The 20,422-nt window shown below is 44.9% G+C and overlaps 1 protein-coding gene and 1 long non-coding RNA gene across 8 annotated transcripts in view; one reads left to right on the forward strand and one right to left on the reverse strand.

Moving 5' to 3' along the window:
- FOXN1 (forkhead box N1) overlaps nt 1-20,422 on the reverse strand; it is an 80,702-nt gene that overhangs the window by 16,299 nt on the left and 43,981 nt on the right. For all 7 annotated transcript variants that reach the window (XM_075904433.1, XM_075904435.1, XM_025188646.2 and 4 more), the window contains 2 exons: nt 18,169-18,296; nt 17,032-17,128 (listed from right to left, as the gene is read on the reverse strand). In XM_075904433.1, coding sequence (XP_075760548.1) covers nt 17,032-17,128; nt 18,169-18,296 — 225 coding nt within the window. The remainder of the gene's footprint in view (nt 1-17,031; nt 17,129-18,168; nt 18,297-20,422) is intronic.
- The window catches only part of LOC142819209 (uncharacterized), a 72,678-nt gene continuing 58,158 nt past the window's right edge, over nt 5,903-20,422 (forward strand). The window contains exon 1 of the long non-coding RNA XR_012897014.1: nt 5,903-6,777. This is a non-coding gene — a long non-coding RNA (uncharacterized LOC142819209). The remainder of the gene's footprint in view (nt 6,778-20,422) is intronic.

Raw genomic sequence — 20,422 nt, forward strand, 5'->3', positions numbered from 1 at the left:
CTGAATAAAACCATGACTTTTCACATGGCCAGACCTAGTGCTGACAAATAAGTTTACCCTTCATTTTTAAAAAATATTTTGAAGTGCTTTTGAAATCATCTTTAGGTAGATATTTTGGCTGACAATAGTTATTTCTTCCTTATAGATACAAGGACAATATGTCAGTGGTTAGCAGTGATGGAAAAGGAAGTTTATGGGACAGTCATCAACTTCCAACTAGCAAGTTTTGTACAGGTGTAGTGACTGGATCATTCAATAGTGATTTCACAAAAAATTAAAAGAACTAATTATACAAAGAAGGTTCATCATTAGTTCACTTCAGGACATCTAGAAAAAAATCAAGATAATAGCGGAATAGCTACACATTACTTGGAATTCATCTGAATTTCACAACAGACATCAAATAGGACTTAGCATGTTACCATGGGTGAATTTTGTGTGGCTAGCAAATTGTGTAACTATTAGGCTGAGTCAGAAGTCTTCCAGATGAAACAAAACAGTTTGCACATCTGACTACAGTCTCTCTCTCTCTTTTTTTTTTAACCTTTATTTTTAAGCCACTTGTTGAAATTGGGAGTTTCTTAGCTTGAGCAACACATATAATTGCTTCAATAAAATAACACCCCCCTCCATTTTTATTCAAGCACTCTCTGATCTGTGAGATAACATTGTTCCCTCCATGCCCTGAGGGAAAATTCTACACTTACAAAGAGTCAGAGAGAGGAGAATTAAAATATCTCTTGTAGAAGCAATTGTATAGGACTAGAAACGCAAAACAAGAAAAAACCTTTCTATTTGTCACTGATTTTACATACAGGTATAATTTTACATACTCGATTTCTTTTCATCACTCTCTATTTAGGACTGATGTTTGAAAAAAGAAGTGGAGTTATCTTACATTTCAGGCCAGAGTTTTTCATGATGAAGATTTAATCATCCCAGCAGTCAAGTTTTGTTTTGTCTTTGTTACTTGATACTAACTGTGAAAAAGTGTTGTTTTAGGGGTGTTGTTCCATATTTTGATGAGGGGTAGACACAGTGAAACTCTGGGATGCATCCTTTACTGAGAGAGCTTTAATTGATCATTGATCTGGACCATGGTTATTAGAACTAATTAACACTTATCATTTAGTCTCTAAAAGTTTTGCTTTTGTTTGTTAGTTTTTAATACAGCACTGTTTTCTGTTTGTTATTTAAAATCTGTATATAATCCTTCCATTAAGCATCATAGAACACTTAGAACTGGAAGGGACCTCAAGAAGTCATTGAGTCCAGACCCCTGCCCTTATGGCAGGACCCAGTACCATCTAGACCAGGGCTACTCAACTTCGGAAGCCCCGGGGGCCACAATGATCCTCACGGCACATGCCACGGGCCACAATTTGAGTTTCGTTGCCTATATATACAAATATATATTCAAATATATGCAAATAGCTTCTTTCACACTGAAAGGCATGAATACAAAGATTAAGGCAAGATTACACAATACACAGGCCCCATTTAGATCAGTTCTGCTGATATTAATAAAATGCAATATTTACCGATTTCCACCCACATCACAGCACTTTTAATGAGCAATGACAGTCCAGGAATTTAACTACTAAAACTCATATCAACAGAAGATCATTATATTGACTCCTCTTTTGTTTTGGCTCCCACCCGGGGGCCACGTGTTGAGTCTCATGTAAACCAAAACTGTGCTGTGGGCTGCAAACAAATGGGGTGCAGGCCGCATGTGGCCCACAGGCTGCGTGTTGAGTAGCCCTAATCTAGACCATCCCTGATAGATGTCTGTCTAACCTGCTCTTAAATATCTCCACAGATGGAGATTCCACAACCTCCCTAGGCAACTTATTCCAATGTTTAACCACCCTGACAATTAGGAAGTTTTTCGTAACATCCAACCTAAACCTCCCTTGCTGCAGTTTAAGCCCATTGCTTCTTGCTCTATCCTTAGAGGCCAAGGAAAACAAATTTTCTCCCTTCTCATTGTGACACCCTTTTAGATACCTGAAAACTGCTATCATGTCCCCTCTCAGTCTTCTCCTTTCCAGACTAAACAAGCCCAATTCTTTTAGTCTTCCCTCATAGCTCATGTTCTTTAGACCTTTAATCATTCTTGTGGCTCTTCTCTGGACCTTCTCCGATTTTTCCACATCTTTCTTGAAATGTGGTGCCCAGAAGTGGACACAATAATCCAACTGAAGCCTAATCAGCACATAGTAGAGCGGAAGAATGACTTCTCGTGTCTTGCTGACAGCATTCCTGTTAATGCATCCCAGAACAATGTTTGCTTTTTTTGCAACAGTGTAACACTGTTGACTCATAGTTAGCTTGTGGTACTCTATGACCCCTAGATCTCTTTCTGCAGTACTCCTTCCTAGACAGTTGCTTCCCACTCTGTATGTGTGGGGCTGATTGTTCTTTCCTAAGTGGAGCACTTTGCATTTGTCCTTATTATACTTCATCCTGTTAACCTCAGACCATTTATCCAGTTTGTCCAGATCATTTTGAATTATGACCCTATCCTCCAAAGCAGTTGCAACCTCTCCCAGCTTGGTATCATCTGCAAACGTAATAAGCATACTCTCTATGCCAATATCTAAATCGTTGATGAAGATATTGAACAGAACCGGTCCCAAACCAGACCCTTGTGGAACCCCACTTGTTATGCCCTTCCAACACGATTGTGAACTGTTAACCATTCTCAGAGAGTAGTTATTATCTAGCCAGTTATGCACCCACCTTATAGTAGCCCCATCTAAGTTGTATTTGCCTAGTTTATTGATAAGAAGATCACGCGAGACCATATCAAATGCCTTACCACAGTCTAGATATACTATGTCCACTACTTCTCCCTTATCCACAAGACTTGTTATCCTATCAGAGAAAGCTATCAGATTGGTTTGACATGATTTGTTCTTTACAAATCCATGCTGGCTGTTACTTTTCACCTTATTATGTTCCTGGTGTTTGCAGATGAATTCCTTAATTACTTGCTCCATTATCTTTCCTGGCACAGAAGTTAAACTGACTGGTCTGTAGTTTCCTGGGTTGTTCTTATTTCCGTTTTTATAGGTGGGCACTATATTTGCCCTTTTCCAATCTTCTGGAATCTTTCCCGTCTTCCATTATTTTTCAAAGATGCTAGCTAAAGGCTCAGATACCTCCTCTATCAGCTCCTTGAGTATTCTAGGACACATTTCATCAGGCTCTAGTGACTTGCAGATACCTAACTTTTCTAAGTCATTTTTAACTTGTTCTTTTTTTATTTTGTCTTCTAAACCTACCCCATTCCCACTAGTATTCACTATGTTAGGCATTCCTTCATCAGATTTCTCAGTGAAGACCGAAACAAAGAAGTCATTGAGTATCTCTGCCATTTCCAAGTTTTCTGTTAATTTTTCTCCCTTCTCACTGAGGAGTTGGCCTACCCTGTCCTTAGTCTTCCTCTTGCTTCTAGTATATTTATAGAAAGTGTTCTTGTTTCCCTTCATCTGTAGCTAGTTTGAACTTGTTTTATGCCTTTGCCTTTCTAATTTTGCCCCTGCATACCTGTATTGTTTGCTTATATTCATCCTTTGTAATTTATCCTAATTTCTACTTTTTATTACTCCATTTTGATTTTTTAGATCATGCAAGATCTCCTGGTTAAGCCCCAAAGTGGTCTTTTGCCATACTTTCTATCTTTCCTATGCAGCAGAATAGCTTGCTTTTGGGCCCTTAATAATATCTCTTTGAAAAACTGCCAACACTCTTCTGTTGTTTTCTCCCTTAGTCTTGCTTTCCATGGGACCTTACCTACCTGCTCTCTGAGCTTACCAAAATCTGCCACCTTGAAATCCATTGTCTCTATTTTGCTGTTCTCCTTTCTACCATTCTTTGGAATCATGAACTCTATGATTTCATGATCATTTTCACCCAAACTGCCTTCCACTTTCAAATTCTCAACCAGTTCCTCCCTATTTGTTAAAATCTAATGTAGAACAGCTTCCCCACAGTAGCTTTTTCAACCTTCTGAAATAAAATGTTGTCTTCAATGCAGTCCAAGAACTTATTGGATAATCTGTGCTCTGCTGTGTTAGTTTCCCAAGATATGCCTGGATAGTTGAAATTCCCCACCACCACCAAATTCTGCACTTTGGATGATTTTGTTAGTTGTTTAAAAACCTTCATCCACCTCTTCTACCTGGGTAGGTGGTCTCTAGTAGACCCCCCTAGCATGACATCACCCTCATTTTTTACCCTTTTTAACTTAACCCAGAGACTGTCAACACATCTGTCTGCTACATCCATCTATAACTCAGTCCAAGTGTATACATTTTTAGTATATAAGTGTGATATAATGTTGGTACCTTGCTGGTCGCTAGGCTTGGGCTGTGGGTGACCCCCACTGGCTGCTGTCTGTACCACAGCCCAGCAGAGTAGCTGATGGGTCAGGCAGGCAGCCTAAGCAAGGGGCTGGGATTTAGGGGCCCAGTCTCCCGCATCCCAAGGGGGCCTGAGGCATCCTAGGCCTGCCCTGTAACCAGATTACATCTGTGCTGTGCTGTATCCTGGAGAAGCAATAAACTCCCTCTGTTCTACTGGCTGGTGGAGTCTGTTCGTGCCATTACGGGGATGCAGGAGGCAGGGTAACCCTGACGCGCCGTCACAATAAGGTAACACCTCCTCCCTTCTTTCCCTGCCTATCCTTTCTGAGCAAGCTATACCCTTCTATACCAATATTCCAACCGTATATTATCCCACCAAGTCTCTGTGATACCAGCGATGTGTTTATTTATTAGCACTTCAAGTTCTTCCTGCTTATTCCCCATCCTTCTTGCATATGTATATAAGCATCTAAAATACTGATTTGATCTTGCCTTCCAGTTCTGTCTTGTCTCTCCTTTTTGTCTGCTATTATAGCCCCTGCTCCCTCCCATTTCCGACCCTCTTGATCAGCTCAGTGTCACACCTTGCAGTATCATTAGTGCCCACATGGATGAGTAGCATGGGGCAGTTGTCAGAGGGCCGGATAATCCTCGACAATGCTTCTGTAACGTCTTGGATATGGGCCCCTAGCAGGCAACACCTCCTGAGATGACATGTCAGGACGACTCTCAAAAGAGAGTCTCTGATCACTGCTGCCCTACATTTCCTCCTCACAGTGTGGCAGCAGACCTCCCAGCTTTGGGGGTACAAGGCTTCTCATCCTCAGCTGTAGGGGGTGATTCCTTATCTCCTGCATCAAGAAGAGCGTAACGATTTCCCAGTACCACAGTGGGAGGGTTGGGAGCAGGGGGTGGAGCACGGCCTGCTGCCAGAAGTGACCAGCTGCCAGTGTCCCCCCTGAGCCATCTCCTTCACCAGTGGTGCGTCAGCCGTCCTGTGTACTGGGAAAGCTCCCTCAGCTGTCTTCACATGAACACTGTCCAGGAATTGCTCATGGATTCAGATGCTCCTCAGCCCAGCCACCTCCTCCTGTTGCTGTCCCACCTGCTTCCTGAGAGATTCCACCAGCAGGCACCTTTCACACTGGATGGTCCCCCCAGCTTGGATTTCAGTAAGTGGGAATTGTAAGCCACAGTTCCTGCAAAACCACACCAGGGTCTGGGTAGAGGCATCCATGGTCAGGTGGTCAGTAGCAAGGGAACATAGTGAGTCACCAGTATTGACCAACTGTTTTCTAAAACGGTAGTATTTCTTTGTATGGGCCATTAGCATCAAAAGTCTCCTAAGTCAATCTCTGATAAGTTATTTTCCCACTCTTTGCTTGGTAGGTATTGCATGTATAATGCTATTTGCTTTTTTTATGGCTCAGGGGTCAAAGCCTATCTTAGCTTATTGCCAGTTGGACATAATCTAAAAAAGGTGCTCAGTGCTTAACGGTGAAACTCAATCTGAGAAACTAGCTGTATGATGCTATGTGTAACCATTAACTCCACTGCCCAGACTTCTTCCTCTGTCACTAGAACCAATAAAAAGTAAAGTCTGTGCAGCTTCATATATGTCTGTCAACTAGCAGCCTGAACAATCCTTTCTCCAAAAGGTCTGAGTTTGTACAGAGGAAGCAAGAAACTGATGCTGAAAACAGGCTTTGCACTCAACCTATTATAAAGGACAATTATTACTATTATTAAAGCTGGTGGACATGAAACCATTTTATGTGCAAGAACTATGGATGACTTTTTTCATTGTCACATCCTCTGAATATCAAAGTTTGAAAATGAAACCCTTGATTCATGTACAGAATGTATTCTATATAAAGTTACTTAGGGTAAGTTGAGAGCTTTATGTACAAGACAATGAAGGAGTATAAGTAAAAAAACCTTTCTTTGCCTCCATTTTTAACCTCTCTTTAAAACTTTTTAATACAAATTAAGTTCCCACTAGATTCTCAAATATGGATTCTTTCACATAAAAAGACGTCCTGCTTAACTGGTAGGTTTTGTGACATTTGCCTAGTTTAAAGATGGCTGGCAAAAGAGTTATTAAAAATTGGGCACATGCCCATTTATTCTTTATGGTATGTGACAGTGTGTATCTACCCCACACTAAGGGTCAGGGAGTTGCCCTGGCTCAGCTGGCCAAAAAGGTCCCACCCCCACAGCCCTGCTGGGCATGCTCCCAGGGGAGCCAGGGTATAAGAGCCAAGGGAGCCACTCAGTGGAGGCTGGCTGCTGGAGGGGAAGGAGCTCAGGCTTGTGCTTCTGAACAGCCGCTCCAGGAGCAGCTGCCCCAGCCTGGGAGGCGCCGAGTGACGCCCTGAGAGCAGAGCAGAGCAGCGCCGGGACGGTAGGCAGGGGTCCAGGGCAGGGGATTGTCCCCCAGGAGGTCCACGTGCTTCGGCTGGCATCCCCGCCGAGCAGGCAGTGAAACCTGCCATTGCCAGTGGGGCCCTGGGCTAGGACCGGCTGGAGCGGGAGGGCCTGGGCCCCCGGTACCCTGCTTCCTAGCAGCTTGGGAGGCTTCCCTGTGGACTGGGCCTGTGAGAGGCGCGTGTGTTTGGGACTAGGCCTGCAGGGCTGTATATCCCCTAGTACAGGGGACTGGGCTTTGGACTAGGCCTGCAGGGCTGTATATCCCCTAGTAGAGGGGACTGGGCTTTGGACTAGGCCTGCAGGGCTGTATATCCCCTAGTAGAGGGGACTGGGCTTTGGACTAGGCCTGCAGGGCCGTATATCCCCTAGTAGAGGGGACTGGGCTTTGGACTAGGCCTGCAGGGCCGTATATCCCCTGATAGAAGGGACTGGGCTTTGGACTAGGCCTGCAGGGCCGTATATCCCCTGATAGAGGGGACTGTGCTTTGGAGTAGGCCTGCAGGGCCGTATATCCCCTGATAGAGGGGTCTGGGCTTTGGACTAGGCCTGCAGGGCCGTATATCCCCTGATAGAGGGGACTGGGCTTTGGACTAGGCCTGCAGGGCCGTATATCCCCTGATAGAGGGGGCTGCGCTTTGAACTAGGCCAGAAGGCTGAATAGACCCTGATAGAGGGACACTAGCTACAAGACAGGCTGACCCTGCAAGAAGGAAACCGTCACCCAGACTTTGGGGACTTCTAGACCGTCTAGGGGGCCTGCTCCTGACATGGTGTATAATGAAGACCTGAAAGATTGGGGGTGAAGGTTGTTTGGTTTTAATTCTGCTTGTATCAGGAATCTAAAATTTGGTTTTCCTTAACTTTGTTTGAGGACAAGTCTGTGGTGTAAGGATTATTTGCGTATCCTTGACCTCTTAATTTAATTGGCAAGTGTGTTGGATCTTTAACAAGGGCTTATTTTATTTAAAATATTAATTAGTGACAGACTATACTCGAACATAAGCCCGTTCATTTATAAGACACCCCCCCTCCCCCAAATTTACAGAGGGGCGGGTCAGGTCCCAGACCGCTGTGACTCTGCTTTCTAAATGTAGTAAGAGCTGCCAGGCTCTCACTACACTTAAAAGGCAGAGCGGCAGTGGCATGAGCTGGGACACAACAATCCTGGCTCTCACTGGGTCCCAAACACTGCTGCTCTGCTTTTTAAATGTAGTAAGAGCAGGCAGCTCTTGGCGTGAGCTCTGGGTCCCCTACTGCCGCTCTGCCTTTTTAGAACCTGTTCATAAGCTAACCTCCACTCTTCACAGTGGGATTATTTTCCAAAAAATGTTGGCTTATTAACATGTGTATACAGCAGATGCAACAACAAAAAACCATGTTAACTGATCTGACAAAACTTTTGTCTCTTTCTTTCAAAGCTCAGCTTTTACTGTCTTGGCACATGGGGAATCACCATTTTATTCATTAATTGTCAGATTATGCTGGGTGAGTGAGAACTTTATTTATAATGTATGAGCCCAATTTTTCTGTTTTCTTATTTTTTTATTTACCATAAAGCAGCAAATAAGGGCAGGAGCCCAATTTTGTTCCCTTTTTGCAGGTCATTTTTTAAGTTGATCCCAACTAATTCCAATTCTAAATAATAAAGCTGTTCCCCTTACATCCAATGTATATTTAATAGTGAATGATATAGATTTTTTTAAAAAGCAGAATGTGCGATTTTATTTCTAGCCCTATAAATGAAAGATTATGTCTGCCCTGCCCCTTCCTAGTAAGGGTAATTAGTGTTTCTGCTCAGTAGTAGAGAAAGTGGGGAGTGGCATATACTTCTGGGAGGTTTTCAGAAAGGGTGGGGCATGCACTCTGAAATAGTTGTAGGGAAATCTAAAACAAAAAAGTGTTACTAAGAGGACTGATTCTGGAGACTTGTGCCAGGTGGGAAATTGATCCTGACAACAAGATCTCAAATATATTTGGCAGAGAAAATCCAACTGTTTACCCAGCTCAGTTGTGTTAATACTTTTCTTGTCCACTATTAGTGAGCTTTGGTGACCAAAGCTGCTGTTTTACAGTTGAACCCTGGTAACTAGCACACAGAGCAATATGGTGGAAGGAGGTGTGGAAGAGAGGGGAAATGCCTTGTGTTATGGTCCCATCAGACCAGAAACTTTTCTAACCTCTTAGACCACTGGCAGTATTTATATACAGGCAGTCCCCGAGTTACGCAGATCCGACTTATGTCGGATCCGCAGTTACGAACAGGGCTTTTCTCGCCCCGGAGGACGGGAGCGGCGGGACGCCCAGATGTGCCGCGGTCCTGCCGCCCGCATCCTCCGGGGCGAGAAAAGCTGCTCTGCGTCTCCCTGGTCTGCTGGGGGGGAGGGGGAGGGAGGAGTCCCCCCCCCCCCCCAGCAGACCAGGGAGACGCGGAGCAAAGCCGCGGAGGATGCGGGTGGGACTGCAGCGCGTCTTGGCGGTCCCACCACCCACGTCTCCCTGGTCTGCTGGGGGGGGGGTGCAGCTAATGCGCCCCCCCCCCCAGCAGATCAGGCTTTTCTTGCCGACGACGCCTGGGGCAGAGCAGCTGGGGTGCTGCCGGGTTGGTCCCCGCAGCGCTGAGGTGCGGCGCTGCGGGGACCTACCCGGCAGCGCCCCAGCTGCTCTGTCCCAGGCATCCACATTCAGCCGCTGTTGAAACTGATCAGCGGCTGATTCCAGGAAGCCCAGGGCAGAGCAACTCTGCCTCGGGCTTCCTGTAGTCAGCCACTGGTCAGTTTCAGCAGCGGCTGAATCTGGATGCCAGTTCCAACTTACATACAAATTCAACTTAAGAACAAACCTACAGTCCCTATCTTGTACGTAACCCAGGGACTGCCTGTATACACAACCTAGTGTTACTGTGCACATACCCATTCAGCCTGATAAAACAGCAACAGGCAAAGAGTTTTATAATTTTGAAAAACCCTTTTCTCTTTAAATCTGGTTCTCAAGAGAAGGGAGGAGTACTTCAAAGCACAATTCCACTTCAGCTGAGTGGATTTTTTAGGACTTAGCAGTTGGATTGCTGGGTTTCAACTAGAAATGAGGCTGTTGCATCACAGAAATTGCATTTGCAATGGTGGTGAGTAGAAGTTAATTGCCTGGGCTTGTGTCATCTAATGTCTTCCAGTGAGATCAATGTGCATTTGTACTCTGTGGTTTCTCCCCAGTTGGAACTGCTTTCCCACCCTTTGGCTCCATAGTCTAGTAACTACTGAGTGATCTTGGATAGTTTTGTTTTTTCTATTTTTGTCCGACTTGTGAGGATAAAACACAAAGGGAACTACTGCACAGGAATCTTGATGAAGACTTCCAAAGGGAGCAGGCAGTGACCTATTTTATGGTGGATGATTCTTATTTTATTTATAAATTAGATGGAGGGCTTAATTGCCCAAAAGTAAGACACAGTTGTTTTGTTTTCTATGTTCATTTTAAGGATGTTTGGGATGACAGTAGTTTAATTTACTATAAAACTACTGCGCAAAAAGATTCTTCTTGCTATATGTGATTGTCCCCATGGTACTCTTTATCATTCTGTTTCTAAACCTTGGGTTGCACAGAGAAGAATCTCATTCTCATTGTGATATAAGTGTGGTGAGGAGGACACAAGGATGAGAGAGAACTGCTCACTGTTGAGGGAGTTGACATTTTGTGGAGTCATGAATTGGGGCGGGGGGTGTTAGATGAGGTTTCAGAAGTGGCACCTTCTCTCTGACTTGTTTCAGAGGAGGAGCTGTGAGAGTCTGTTTCAGCAAAATGAAAAGGAGTCCTGTGGCCCCTAAAGACTAACACATTTATTTGGGCAAAAGCTTTTGTGGGCTGGAACCTACTTCATCAGCATCTGGAGTCCAGCCCACAAAAGCTTATGCCCAAATAAATGTGTGGAGCTACAGGACTCCTCGTTTTTTCTGACTGTTACTCAAGTGGGGAACAGGTGCCCAAAGACTGTATTGGAATATATGCAGAAAAATGTGCGAGGGAAGACTGGCTGTTGCCCTGCCATTGTACACTCAAGGAGCAGGAGCAGGAACTTAGCGGTGCAAGGTTCTCTTCCCTGTAAGAATTCAGTTTATTTGTTAGAAATAGCAGCAATGGGTCTGGAGCAGCTTCTTTCATTAATCTGGTGGGAAGCAGCAGGCAGTGTCCCTTCAGTAACGCTCTAGTGCAGGGATGGGCAAGATACAGGCTGCAGGTCAGATACGGCTCCTAAGCCCTTTGATCTGGCCTGCGGCCCGCTCTGCTGCGCCCCCACCCCCAGGCCAATTGGGGTGTGCGCCAGCTGTTCGTAACGACTGGTGGTTCCCTCTGGGCACTGTGCACCCAGGGCGAGGGGAGAGACCTGAGGGGGGATATGATAGAGGTCTATAAAATCATGAGTGGTGTGGAGAGGGCTGATAAAGAAAAGTTATTTATTAGTTCCCATAATAGAAGAACTAGAGGACACCAAATGAAATTAATGGGTAGCAGGTTTAAAACTAATAAAAGAAAGTTCTTCTTCACACAGCGTGTTGTCAACCTGTGGAACTCCTTGCCAGAGGAGGCGGTGAAGGCTAGGACTATAATAGAGTTTAAAGAGAAGCTGGATAAATTCATGGAGGTTAGGTCCATAAAAGGCTGTTAGCCAGGGGATAAAATGGTGTCCTTGGCCTCTGCCTGTCAGAGGCTGGAGAGGGATGGCAGGAGACAAATCGCTTGATCATTGTCTTCGGTCAACCCTCTCTGGGGCACCTGGTGCTGGCCACTGTCGGCAGACAGGATAGTGGGCTAGATGGACCTTTGGTCTGACCCAGTACGGCCGTTCTTATGTTCTTATGTTCTTATGCATGGTCTGCTGCTCCATGACGGAGTGTGCAAATTCTCCTCCCACCCATGCAGTGCCCAGAGGGAACTGGCACTTCTGCACTTGACCGTGCCCCTTCCAGGCCAGCCTGCAACCACTACCAACATTAGTGAAGTGGCCCCCTACTAAATTATTGCCCACCCCTTCTCTAGTGACTAAATGCATGTGTTTATAAAATGCATATTTTGTTATATTAATAACTGAGCTTTGGTTTGAAATTTATTAAATTTATCATTCAAAAAAATGCTCCTCAAAGATGCAATACTTAGTTTTAGATCTCATAATTTGTGCATTGCACCATTAGGCATGATCTAAGAAGGGGAGCAATTCATGTACCCACTGTTAAAAATAAGGGGAAGTCTTTTTATTAGAGAACAAATGGAAAGATCTGAATTAATCCTTTTGGATTAATAATTTGAAGCAGCAAATTTTATCTAACTTCTAAATTCCTTGTGATTTGCCTTAAGCAATACTTTTCCAGGTCATTGCTATTTTGTTTTATTTCCCACCATGTGCTTTTGGGTTCCTTATGATATAACTGTATAAAATAAGAGTGCCTATTCTATTCAACTATATACTAAAGATGCTGATTATGAGGATTGAGGATCTTTTGTTGTGGACTAGAGTGGTAACACTGGCATATTTAATCAATGAAGATCAAAGAGTTTTGTGTTTCTTTCAGCCTCCTTGCCCCTGGACAGTAGTACAGGAACACTAATCGCTAGAGGAACCCATATTCTAAGAGTACAGGTTGATCTAAAAGGGGGAAGGGTGTCTCTTGAGAGAGAGGAAATATCTTTCTCCTTTGATTTTCTGCCTTCCGTCCCTTCTATTGTGACTTCATGCCTCTTCACCTTTTTGGGTTCTGTAGGCATCATCCATCCTCACTACAAATGTCCAAAATCTTCTTGTGCTTAATCAGTATTGTCCTTATGTCATCTAGTATTTATATTTACATTTTTGGTAATTGTTAGTAAGCTTACTAGAATTACTGCATATTCTCAACTGGAAATATGTTTGTCTTGTTGCTCTGATTCCATGTTTGGGCTTTTTTGTCCATTATTATTCTTGATCTGGATTCTTACTGGGTTTTTGAGGCATCATAGATCAAGTCCTGTGCTGAACTGCAGCTCAGGTCTCATTTATACCCCTTGCTTCAATGTAACTGTAATATTTCTCCTGGGTCACTTGCTGACTAATCCTTCTCCATCTGCATTCCCGATACAGGAACTCTTTCTCTTCTCCATCATGGATTTTAAATTCCGACAGCCCCTGTTTTAAGTCATGTATCCTGCCCCCCTCAAATTAGAGTTTTGAGCTCAACACTGTTCATCATGTGGTATATTTTTGGTGTGTTCAGTGTGAGCGGTAAAAAAATTCATGACTGCTAGCCAGCCTCCTGAACAGGGCAGAGAGAAGCTTCAACTCCAGCTTCCTCAGCAGCCTGGAGAGTCTGGGGGGGCGTGGGCAATAATTTTTGACCGGGGGCCACTTCAGACATTTTTGAAGTGGCCCTGGGCTGCCCCAGAAAGGGCAGGGCCTCAGGTGGAAGGGGCGGGACCAGGACACTTCTGTGCTTCTCCGCCCACAGACCCTGTGAAGTCTTTGCCCCTGCCCCGGAGAGAACTGCCAGCTGTTCTGAACCCCTGGGGGAAGAGGAGGAGACTTTGCATGCTCCCCTTCCTGCCCCCAGGTCAATCAGGGCCTGGGGTGAGGGAAGCTCACACAGTCTGCCCCGCCCTGCAAGGGAGCGCTGCACTTAGTCACCTGACAGCTGAGCAGCAGCTGGCAGTCGACTCTAGGGCTACGTCTACATTGGCAAGATTTTGTGCAAAAACTCTTTAACACAAGAGTTTTTGCGTTAGAGTATTTGCGCAAGAGAGTGTCCACACCGGCATGTGCCTTTGCGCAAGAGATGTGCTTTTGTGCAAGAGCATCCGTGCCAGTGTAGACGCTCTCTTGCGCAAGAAAGCTCTGATGGCCATTTTAACCATTGGGCTTTCTTGTGCAAGAAATTCATATTGTCTGTCCACACTGGCCTCTTGCGCAAGAACAGTTGCACAACAGAGCTTATTCCTGAGCAGGAGCATCATAGTTCTTGCGCAAGAAGCCCTGATTTCACACATTAGAACGTCAGTGTTCTTGTGCAAAACTTCCCGCCAGTGTAGACAGGCAGCAAGTTTTTGCGCAAAAGTGGATGTTTTTGTGCAAAATCATGGCAATGTAGACACAGCCTAAGGGAATATCTAGACTACATGGCTCCGTTGATGGAGCCATGTAAACTAGTTTACCCTGCATAGGCAAAGAAGTGTTTCGTGAGGCATAAGGGATCGGACGGCAAAGGCTTCCCCAGCCGACAGATCCATGTCTAGACTGCCGCGCTGTGCCGGATCAGCTGATCGTCAGCACAGCGTGGCGGTCATGTGTATTTTAATGAAGCAGGGATTATTTAAATCCCCGCTCCTTTGCCTATGCTGGGTAAACTAATTTACATGGCTCTGTCGACGGAGCCATGTAGTCAGACATACCCTAAGGGCTAAGCCCCTTGCAGGGTGGGAGGAGACTTTGTGCTTCTCCCCTGACCCCAGGCCCTGACTGGCCTGGGGAGGAGCTCAAAGTCTCTCGCTCTCTGCCCTCTGGCAAACAGTGCGTAGACTCCACCACGAGGATTGACTCTAAGCACTGTGCGCTCTCCCGTTCCTAGGCCCTCATTGGCCTTGGGGTGGGGGAGCGGCAGGACCTCTATGGGCCGGATCAACACACTTGGTGGCTCGGATCTGGCCCGCAGAGGCCCTTTTGCCCACCCCTGGGTTAGGGGAAGGTCCACAGTACCGATTTCCTTCTTCCTGGGGGTGGTGGGAAGGAAGGAATAAGGATTTTTAAAAGACATTTCCTTCTCTGAGGGTCCATAGTGAAGAAATGGGACCTTTCCATCTGCTGAAGCCCAGGGTTGGAGGTGGAGCTGGGTTCTCAGTAGATGTATGTACCCAGTATTGCTCTAATCAATACTTATCCCTTCTGCATAGGCCGGGGGCTTGTGTTCAGTGCACACTAGACTCATAGACTAGGACAGAGGTTTCGACTCTTTTCTTTTATTGGCTAGATCCTCCTTCAGAGTCATGTTCCCTGCACCTTCTCCCACTTGCCCTGGAAGACAGGAGAGAGAGTGCTGCGAAGGCTGGGGAGAGCAGGAGGTGGGGGATGAGTTGCTTGGAAAGAGGTAGGGAGTGGCAGTTTCTGGGTGTCTGAGGGCGGCAAGGTGTGTGTGGGAGAGTGTTAGATAAGAATATAAGAACGGCCGTACTGGGTCAGACCAAAGGTCCATCTAGCCCAGTATCCTGTCTACCGACAGTGGCCAGCACCAGGTGCCCCAGAGAGGGTGGACCGAAGACAATGATCAAGCGATTTTGTCTCCTGCCATCCCTCTCCAGCCTCTGACAGGCAGAGGCCAAGGACACCATTTTATCCCCTGGCTAATAGCCTTTTATGGACCTAACCTCCATGAAATTATCTAGCTTCTCTTTAAACTCTATTATATTCCTAGCCTTCACAGCCTCCTCTGGCAAGGAGTTCCACAGGTTGACTATGTGCTGTGTGAAGAAGAACTTTCTTTTATTAGTTTTAAACCTGCTACCCATTAACTTCATTTGGTGTCCTCTAGTTCTTCTATTATGGGAACTAATAAATAACTTTTCTTTACTCGCCCTCTCCACACCACTCATGATTGTATAGACCTCTATCATATCCCCCCTCAGTCTCCTCTTTTCTAAACTGAAAAGTCCCAGTCGCTTTAACCTCTCCTCATATGGGACCCGTTCCAAACCCCTGATCATTTTAGTTGCCCTTTTCTGAACACTTTCCAAGGCCAAAATATATTTTTTGAGGTGAGGAGACCACATCTGTACACAGTATTCCAGATGTGGGCGTACCATAGTTTTATACAGGTGCAGTAAGATATTCTGGGTCTTATTTTCTATCCCTTTCTTAATTCCTAGCATCCTACTTGCCTTTTTGACCGCCGCTGCACACTGTGTGGAAGTTTTCAGAGAACTGTTCACGATAACTCCAAGATCCCTTTCCTGATTTGTCGTAGCCAAATTAGCCCCCATCATTCTGTACGTATAGTTGGGGTTATTTTTCCCAATGTGCATTACTTTACACTTATCCACATTAAATTTCATTTGCCATTTTGTTGCCCAATCACTCGGTTTGGTGAGATCTTCTTGGAGTCCCTCACAGTCTGCTTCTGTCTTGACTATCCTAAACAGTTTGGTATCATCCGCAAACTTTACCACCTCACTGCTTACCCCTTGGGTGCTTGCAGCAGGTAGCATTCCCATCCTTTCCCCATGCACACCTCTGCCTGGCTAGGTTACCAGGTGCCCAGCTGCTCCCCTTCTTATCTGCTTCTGAGCCCACGGAAACCATTTTGCAGCTACCAGAGGCTGTGCCTCTTGCACTGCTGTTTTTCCACAGTGGGAAGCTACCCTTCACAAGGCCCCCCCAGCACACCCCGCATCTGGCTCCCCCACAGTTCATCTATACTGGTGCCAACCCAACCTGAACTCGAGCACAGCCCCCTCTGAGCACAGTGAAGTGATAGTGACACCATTGGGGGTCTGTAGCTAAGTGGGCTGTGGAGGCCTGCCTGCACGGTTCAGCTGACTCAGACTTGCCCCTGTGCTATGCTGCTTGTGATCCCCTGATAAACTTGGTGGCTGCGTCTAGACTGGCAAGTTTTTCTGCAAAAGCAGAAAAACTTGCCAGCTGTCTACACTGGCCACTTTAATTTGCGGAAGAGCACTGACGATCTGATGTAAGATTGTAAGTGTTCTTGCGGAAATACTGTGCTGCTCCCGTTTGGGGGGGAAAAGCCCTCTTGTGCAAATATATTTGCACAAGAGGGCCAGTGCAGACAGCTCAGGACTGTTTTGCGCGCAAAAGCCCCTATAGCATAAATGGTGATTGGGGCTTTCTTGCGCAAAACCGCGTCTAGATTGGCACAGACACTTTTCCACAAAAAGTGCTTTTGTGCAAAAGCGTCCGTGCCAATCTAGACACTCTTTTCCACAAATGCTTTTAATGGAAAAACTTTTCTGTTAAAAGCATGTGTGGAAAATCATGCCAGTTTAGATGTAGCCAGTGTGTTTACACCCCTACTCCCCATTTGAAAGCCAGTGGGCTAAGAGATGCACACTGTCACTGGTTAGATATTGCTCTTGCATTCTAACAAGCAAGCTATCCACTTCAGTAGAATGCACCTGGTCCCTTACCCTGTGCTGACACACATCTCAGGGATGGGGGAAGGGGAATAGCCTAGAAAACAACGTTTTAAAATAAAGTGCTCACCTTAAAGTAAGGAAAGTGTTCCGTCATGAAATTGTAAATCTCACTGACTGGGAGACTCCCAGTTTTACTGTTTTTCAGTGCCATGAAGATCAGGATGCTTGGGGAACAAAGAAGAAACAGTGGCCTTTACTGAGAGCACCACATTTCAGCGTATTATCTCTGGCTTCTCAGTAATAGGGAAAAAAATAGAACTTTGCAGCATTTTTGAGCTTTGCTGTAAGGGGAAGAATCCTGGTGATTCCTAAAGGCTGCATGAGGCTATTACTTTGCAATTCGTACACAACATCACGGTTGCCCTGCACATAAAGGGTCTGACTTTGGTTGAGTTACAGTACATCAGTGTAAAACCAATATGCATTTGTTAATACTGCACTCAGATGCAGAGGCTGCTGCAGACCCTATACAGACTGTCAAACTGACTCATAGACTCATAGACTTTAAGGTCAGAAGGGACCATTATGATCATCTAGTCTGACCCCCTGCACAATGCAGGCCACAGAATCTCACCCACCCCTCTTAGAATAATCCTCTCACCTATGTCTCAGATAAAGGGTTTAAACTTGAGGTCAATTTGTATTAAGTTTACTGTGGTAACCTGTCCTCTGGAGAAGTTTCCACTAGGATGTTTGCTTTTGCTGTTATGTGGAAGGCGCAGAGGTAGGGGAGATGGACAGTAGTGTAAACATTAACCCTGTTTATGTGATCACCAAGAGGACCTCTTGCATGCAGGACAGGCTTGTTTTATTAGCAGCCTGGCCTTAAATACTCCAGCACAGTGGGGACTGAGACAGGACACAGTACTAGTGGCTTAGGGGTTAGTTTAACTGAAAAAACAGATGGCGCGAGAATGAAAAAAGCCTACACTTTACAAAGGAAACACTGTCTCACTTCATAAAAAACACTGCTCACCAACTGGTTCGTGTGTGTGTGTGTGTGTGTGTGTGTGTCCCTATCCTTCCCGTAAATAGATTGTTTACATTGCTCAATTTTAACATTCATCATACACATGGGAGCAAGTACCGTGATGCAAACGTCTAAAGAGGGTCATTCCCCTATCAAACACAGAGCACTAAGACAGCCCCTGCTCCAGGGACCACACAATCTAACTCTGATAGGAGACAAGGGAGAGACCTTTACCTGTAGGAATAGATGGGTTTAGGAAACAGAGGTGGCTGGGATTCTTGACTCCCTTGAGGAGCGATTCTCTGGAACGGGTAATGCGATGAAGCAATGTAGGTTACGGGGTAACTTCCTCCTGAGGAGTACTGATAACACAACAAAAGACAAGTTAATTGACTTAAACAAAAGACGCAAGAAACTCTCAGAAATGATTGATTCATATTAGTAAGAAAAGGTTCTGTTTCTGAGGATAACTTCCACCAAGCCAATGCGGCACTCTACTGAGAGATAAAATACTGCAATAATTACCCAAAGAGCATGAAACACTTCAAATAATAAAATACACCATGAAAGACTAACCCTCTAAAATAAGACAAAAGATTAAAGCTACAAAAAAAATTCTGGAGATAAAACAGAATGTTTTTAAAGTGGAGATGAAATAAACTAACACAGAAGCCCAAGAAGGCAAATTCCCATCTAGTAAGTTGCCAAAACCTTAGAAGTCCAGTTCTCAATTGCATACCTAATATGCTTTATCCCATCACCTTTCAAATATCTCATGTGATGAGGTTTTAGCTGCTTCGCTTGGGAAATTATTTGACTGCTTAACATTTCAAATTGTCAAGAAACTTTTCTTAATATTTAACTTGTATTTCTCTTTCTTAATTGTACCCTATCATTACTAATTAATATTTTGGTTGGCCAATAATTTCTCTTGCTCCTTGTTTACACAGTTGAAATATTTACTAGTAGGTGGTATCCCCTTACTGGTTCAGTTACTCCAGTTTCCTAGTACTGTTAGTTGCTTTTTCCTGTATTTCCGCTTGTTTGCTAGAATCTCTTTTTGTTCGGAGCTGCCCAGGACTGAATGCAGTATTCCTGGTGCAGTCAAACCAGAACCATATAGAGAAACATGCTGAAAATATTAACCTGTTTGCTATAGTGACAAACAAGCAAAAGAAACGGCATGGCAAACTTCTCCACTTTCGTATATCCTGTTCATGTAACATAAATACTGGGAAAACAATGAGGAGTCCTGTGGCACCTTGGGCCATGTCTACACTAGAAAACTATTTCAAAAATTACTAAATTCAACTTAAGAACTCCCAATTTAACTAATTCAAACTAGTGTGTCCTCACTATGGGGAAGCATCAAATTAGTCTGAATCAGGCTCTGTTAATGTGGACGCTAGGGATGTAAGCAGCTAGTTGACCATCTGATAAGCATAAGCTTATAAGATAGTCGACTAGTGATTCAACCAGTTGCTTCCTCCCTTTTACTGCTTCTATCAGAGAGGCAGCAAGGGGGCGGGAGCTGGAACCAGTGCTGGGGGGGGGGGGCAGTTTAAAAGCCGGTTTCCCCCCCAGCACTGGCTCCATGCGGGACACAAGAGGTAGAGGCACAATGGGAAATGGCACGAATGGGGACTGAAGCAGTTTCCGCTCATGCCGATTCTGCTTTTGAAATGTTCAAAAGCTGCATCTGGGCTCTTGTACATTCCCCTGCTGGCCCCACACTCCCTGCGGGGCTTCCTTTTGAAATGTACAAGATCCACACTGGGGCTCTTGTACATTTAAAAGGCTGAGGCTCCTCAGGGAGCGCAGGGCCTGCAGATCTTCTGCTTTTGAACTGTAGGAAGAGTGCCCTTGTAGACTAATCGAATAGTCAATGGAAATCCCATCGACTATTCAATTAGTTCATTAATCTAAATGTAACATCTCTAGTGGACGCGCTACCTCAGACTTAGCCATAGGAAGCACTGGGGAGTAAACAGTTCAAATTACTCTGAGTAATTATTCTGAAATAGCGGCACTGAACATCCACAGTACTGTTGTTTTGAAATAACTATTTCAGGATTAGCTTTACTCCTGATGGAAAAACCGGAGTACAAATTTCAATTTCTGCGGCCCATTATTTCAAAATAACGGGCTTGATAGTGCAGATGCTCTGCTTATGCATTTGACCTTGTGGGGAGGGGAGGTGTTATGTTGAAATAAAGTCCTAGTGTAGACCAGGGCTTAGAGACTAAGATTTATTAGGGCATAAGCTTTTAAGACTCACTTAATCAGATGAACTAGAGTGGAGTTTACAGAAGTAGGGGTGTATCTATATAAGGTCACAAACAACACCCTATACTGGAAACCTGCTAACTGCTATTCTTGCCTACATGCCTCTAGCTTCCATCCAAGGTACATCACACAATCCATTATCTACTGCCAAGTGCTAAGATACAACCGGATCTGCTCCTGTCCCTCAGACAGAGACAAACAC

This window comes from Pelodiscus sinensis, chromosome 21, assembly GCF_049634645.1.
Source record: "Pelodiscus sinensis isolate JC-2024 chromosome 21, ASM4963464v1, whole genome shotgun sequence".
Lineage (NCBI taxonomy): Eukaryota > Metazoa > Chordata > Testudines > Trionychidae > Pelodiscus > Pelodiscus sinensis.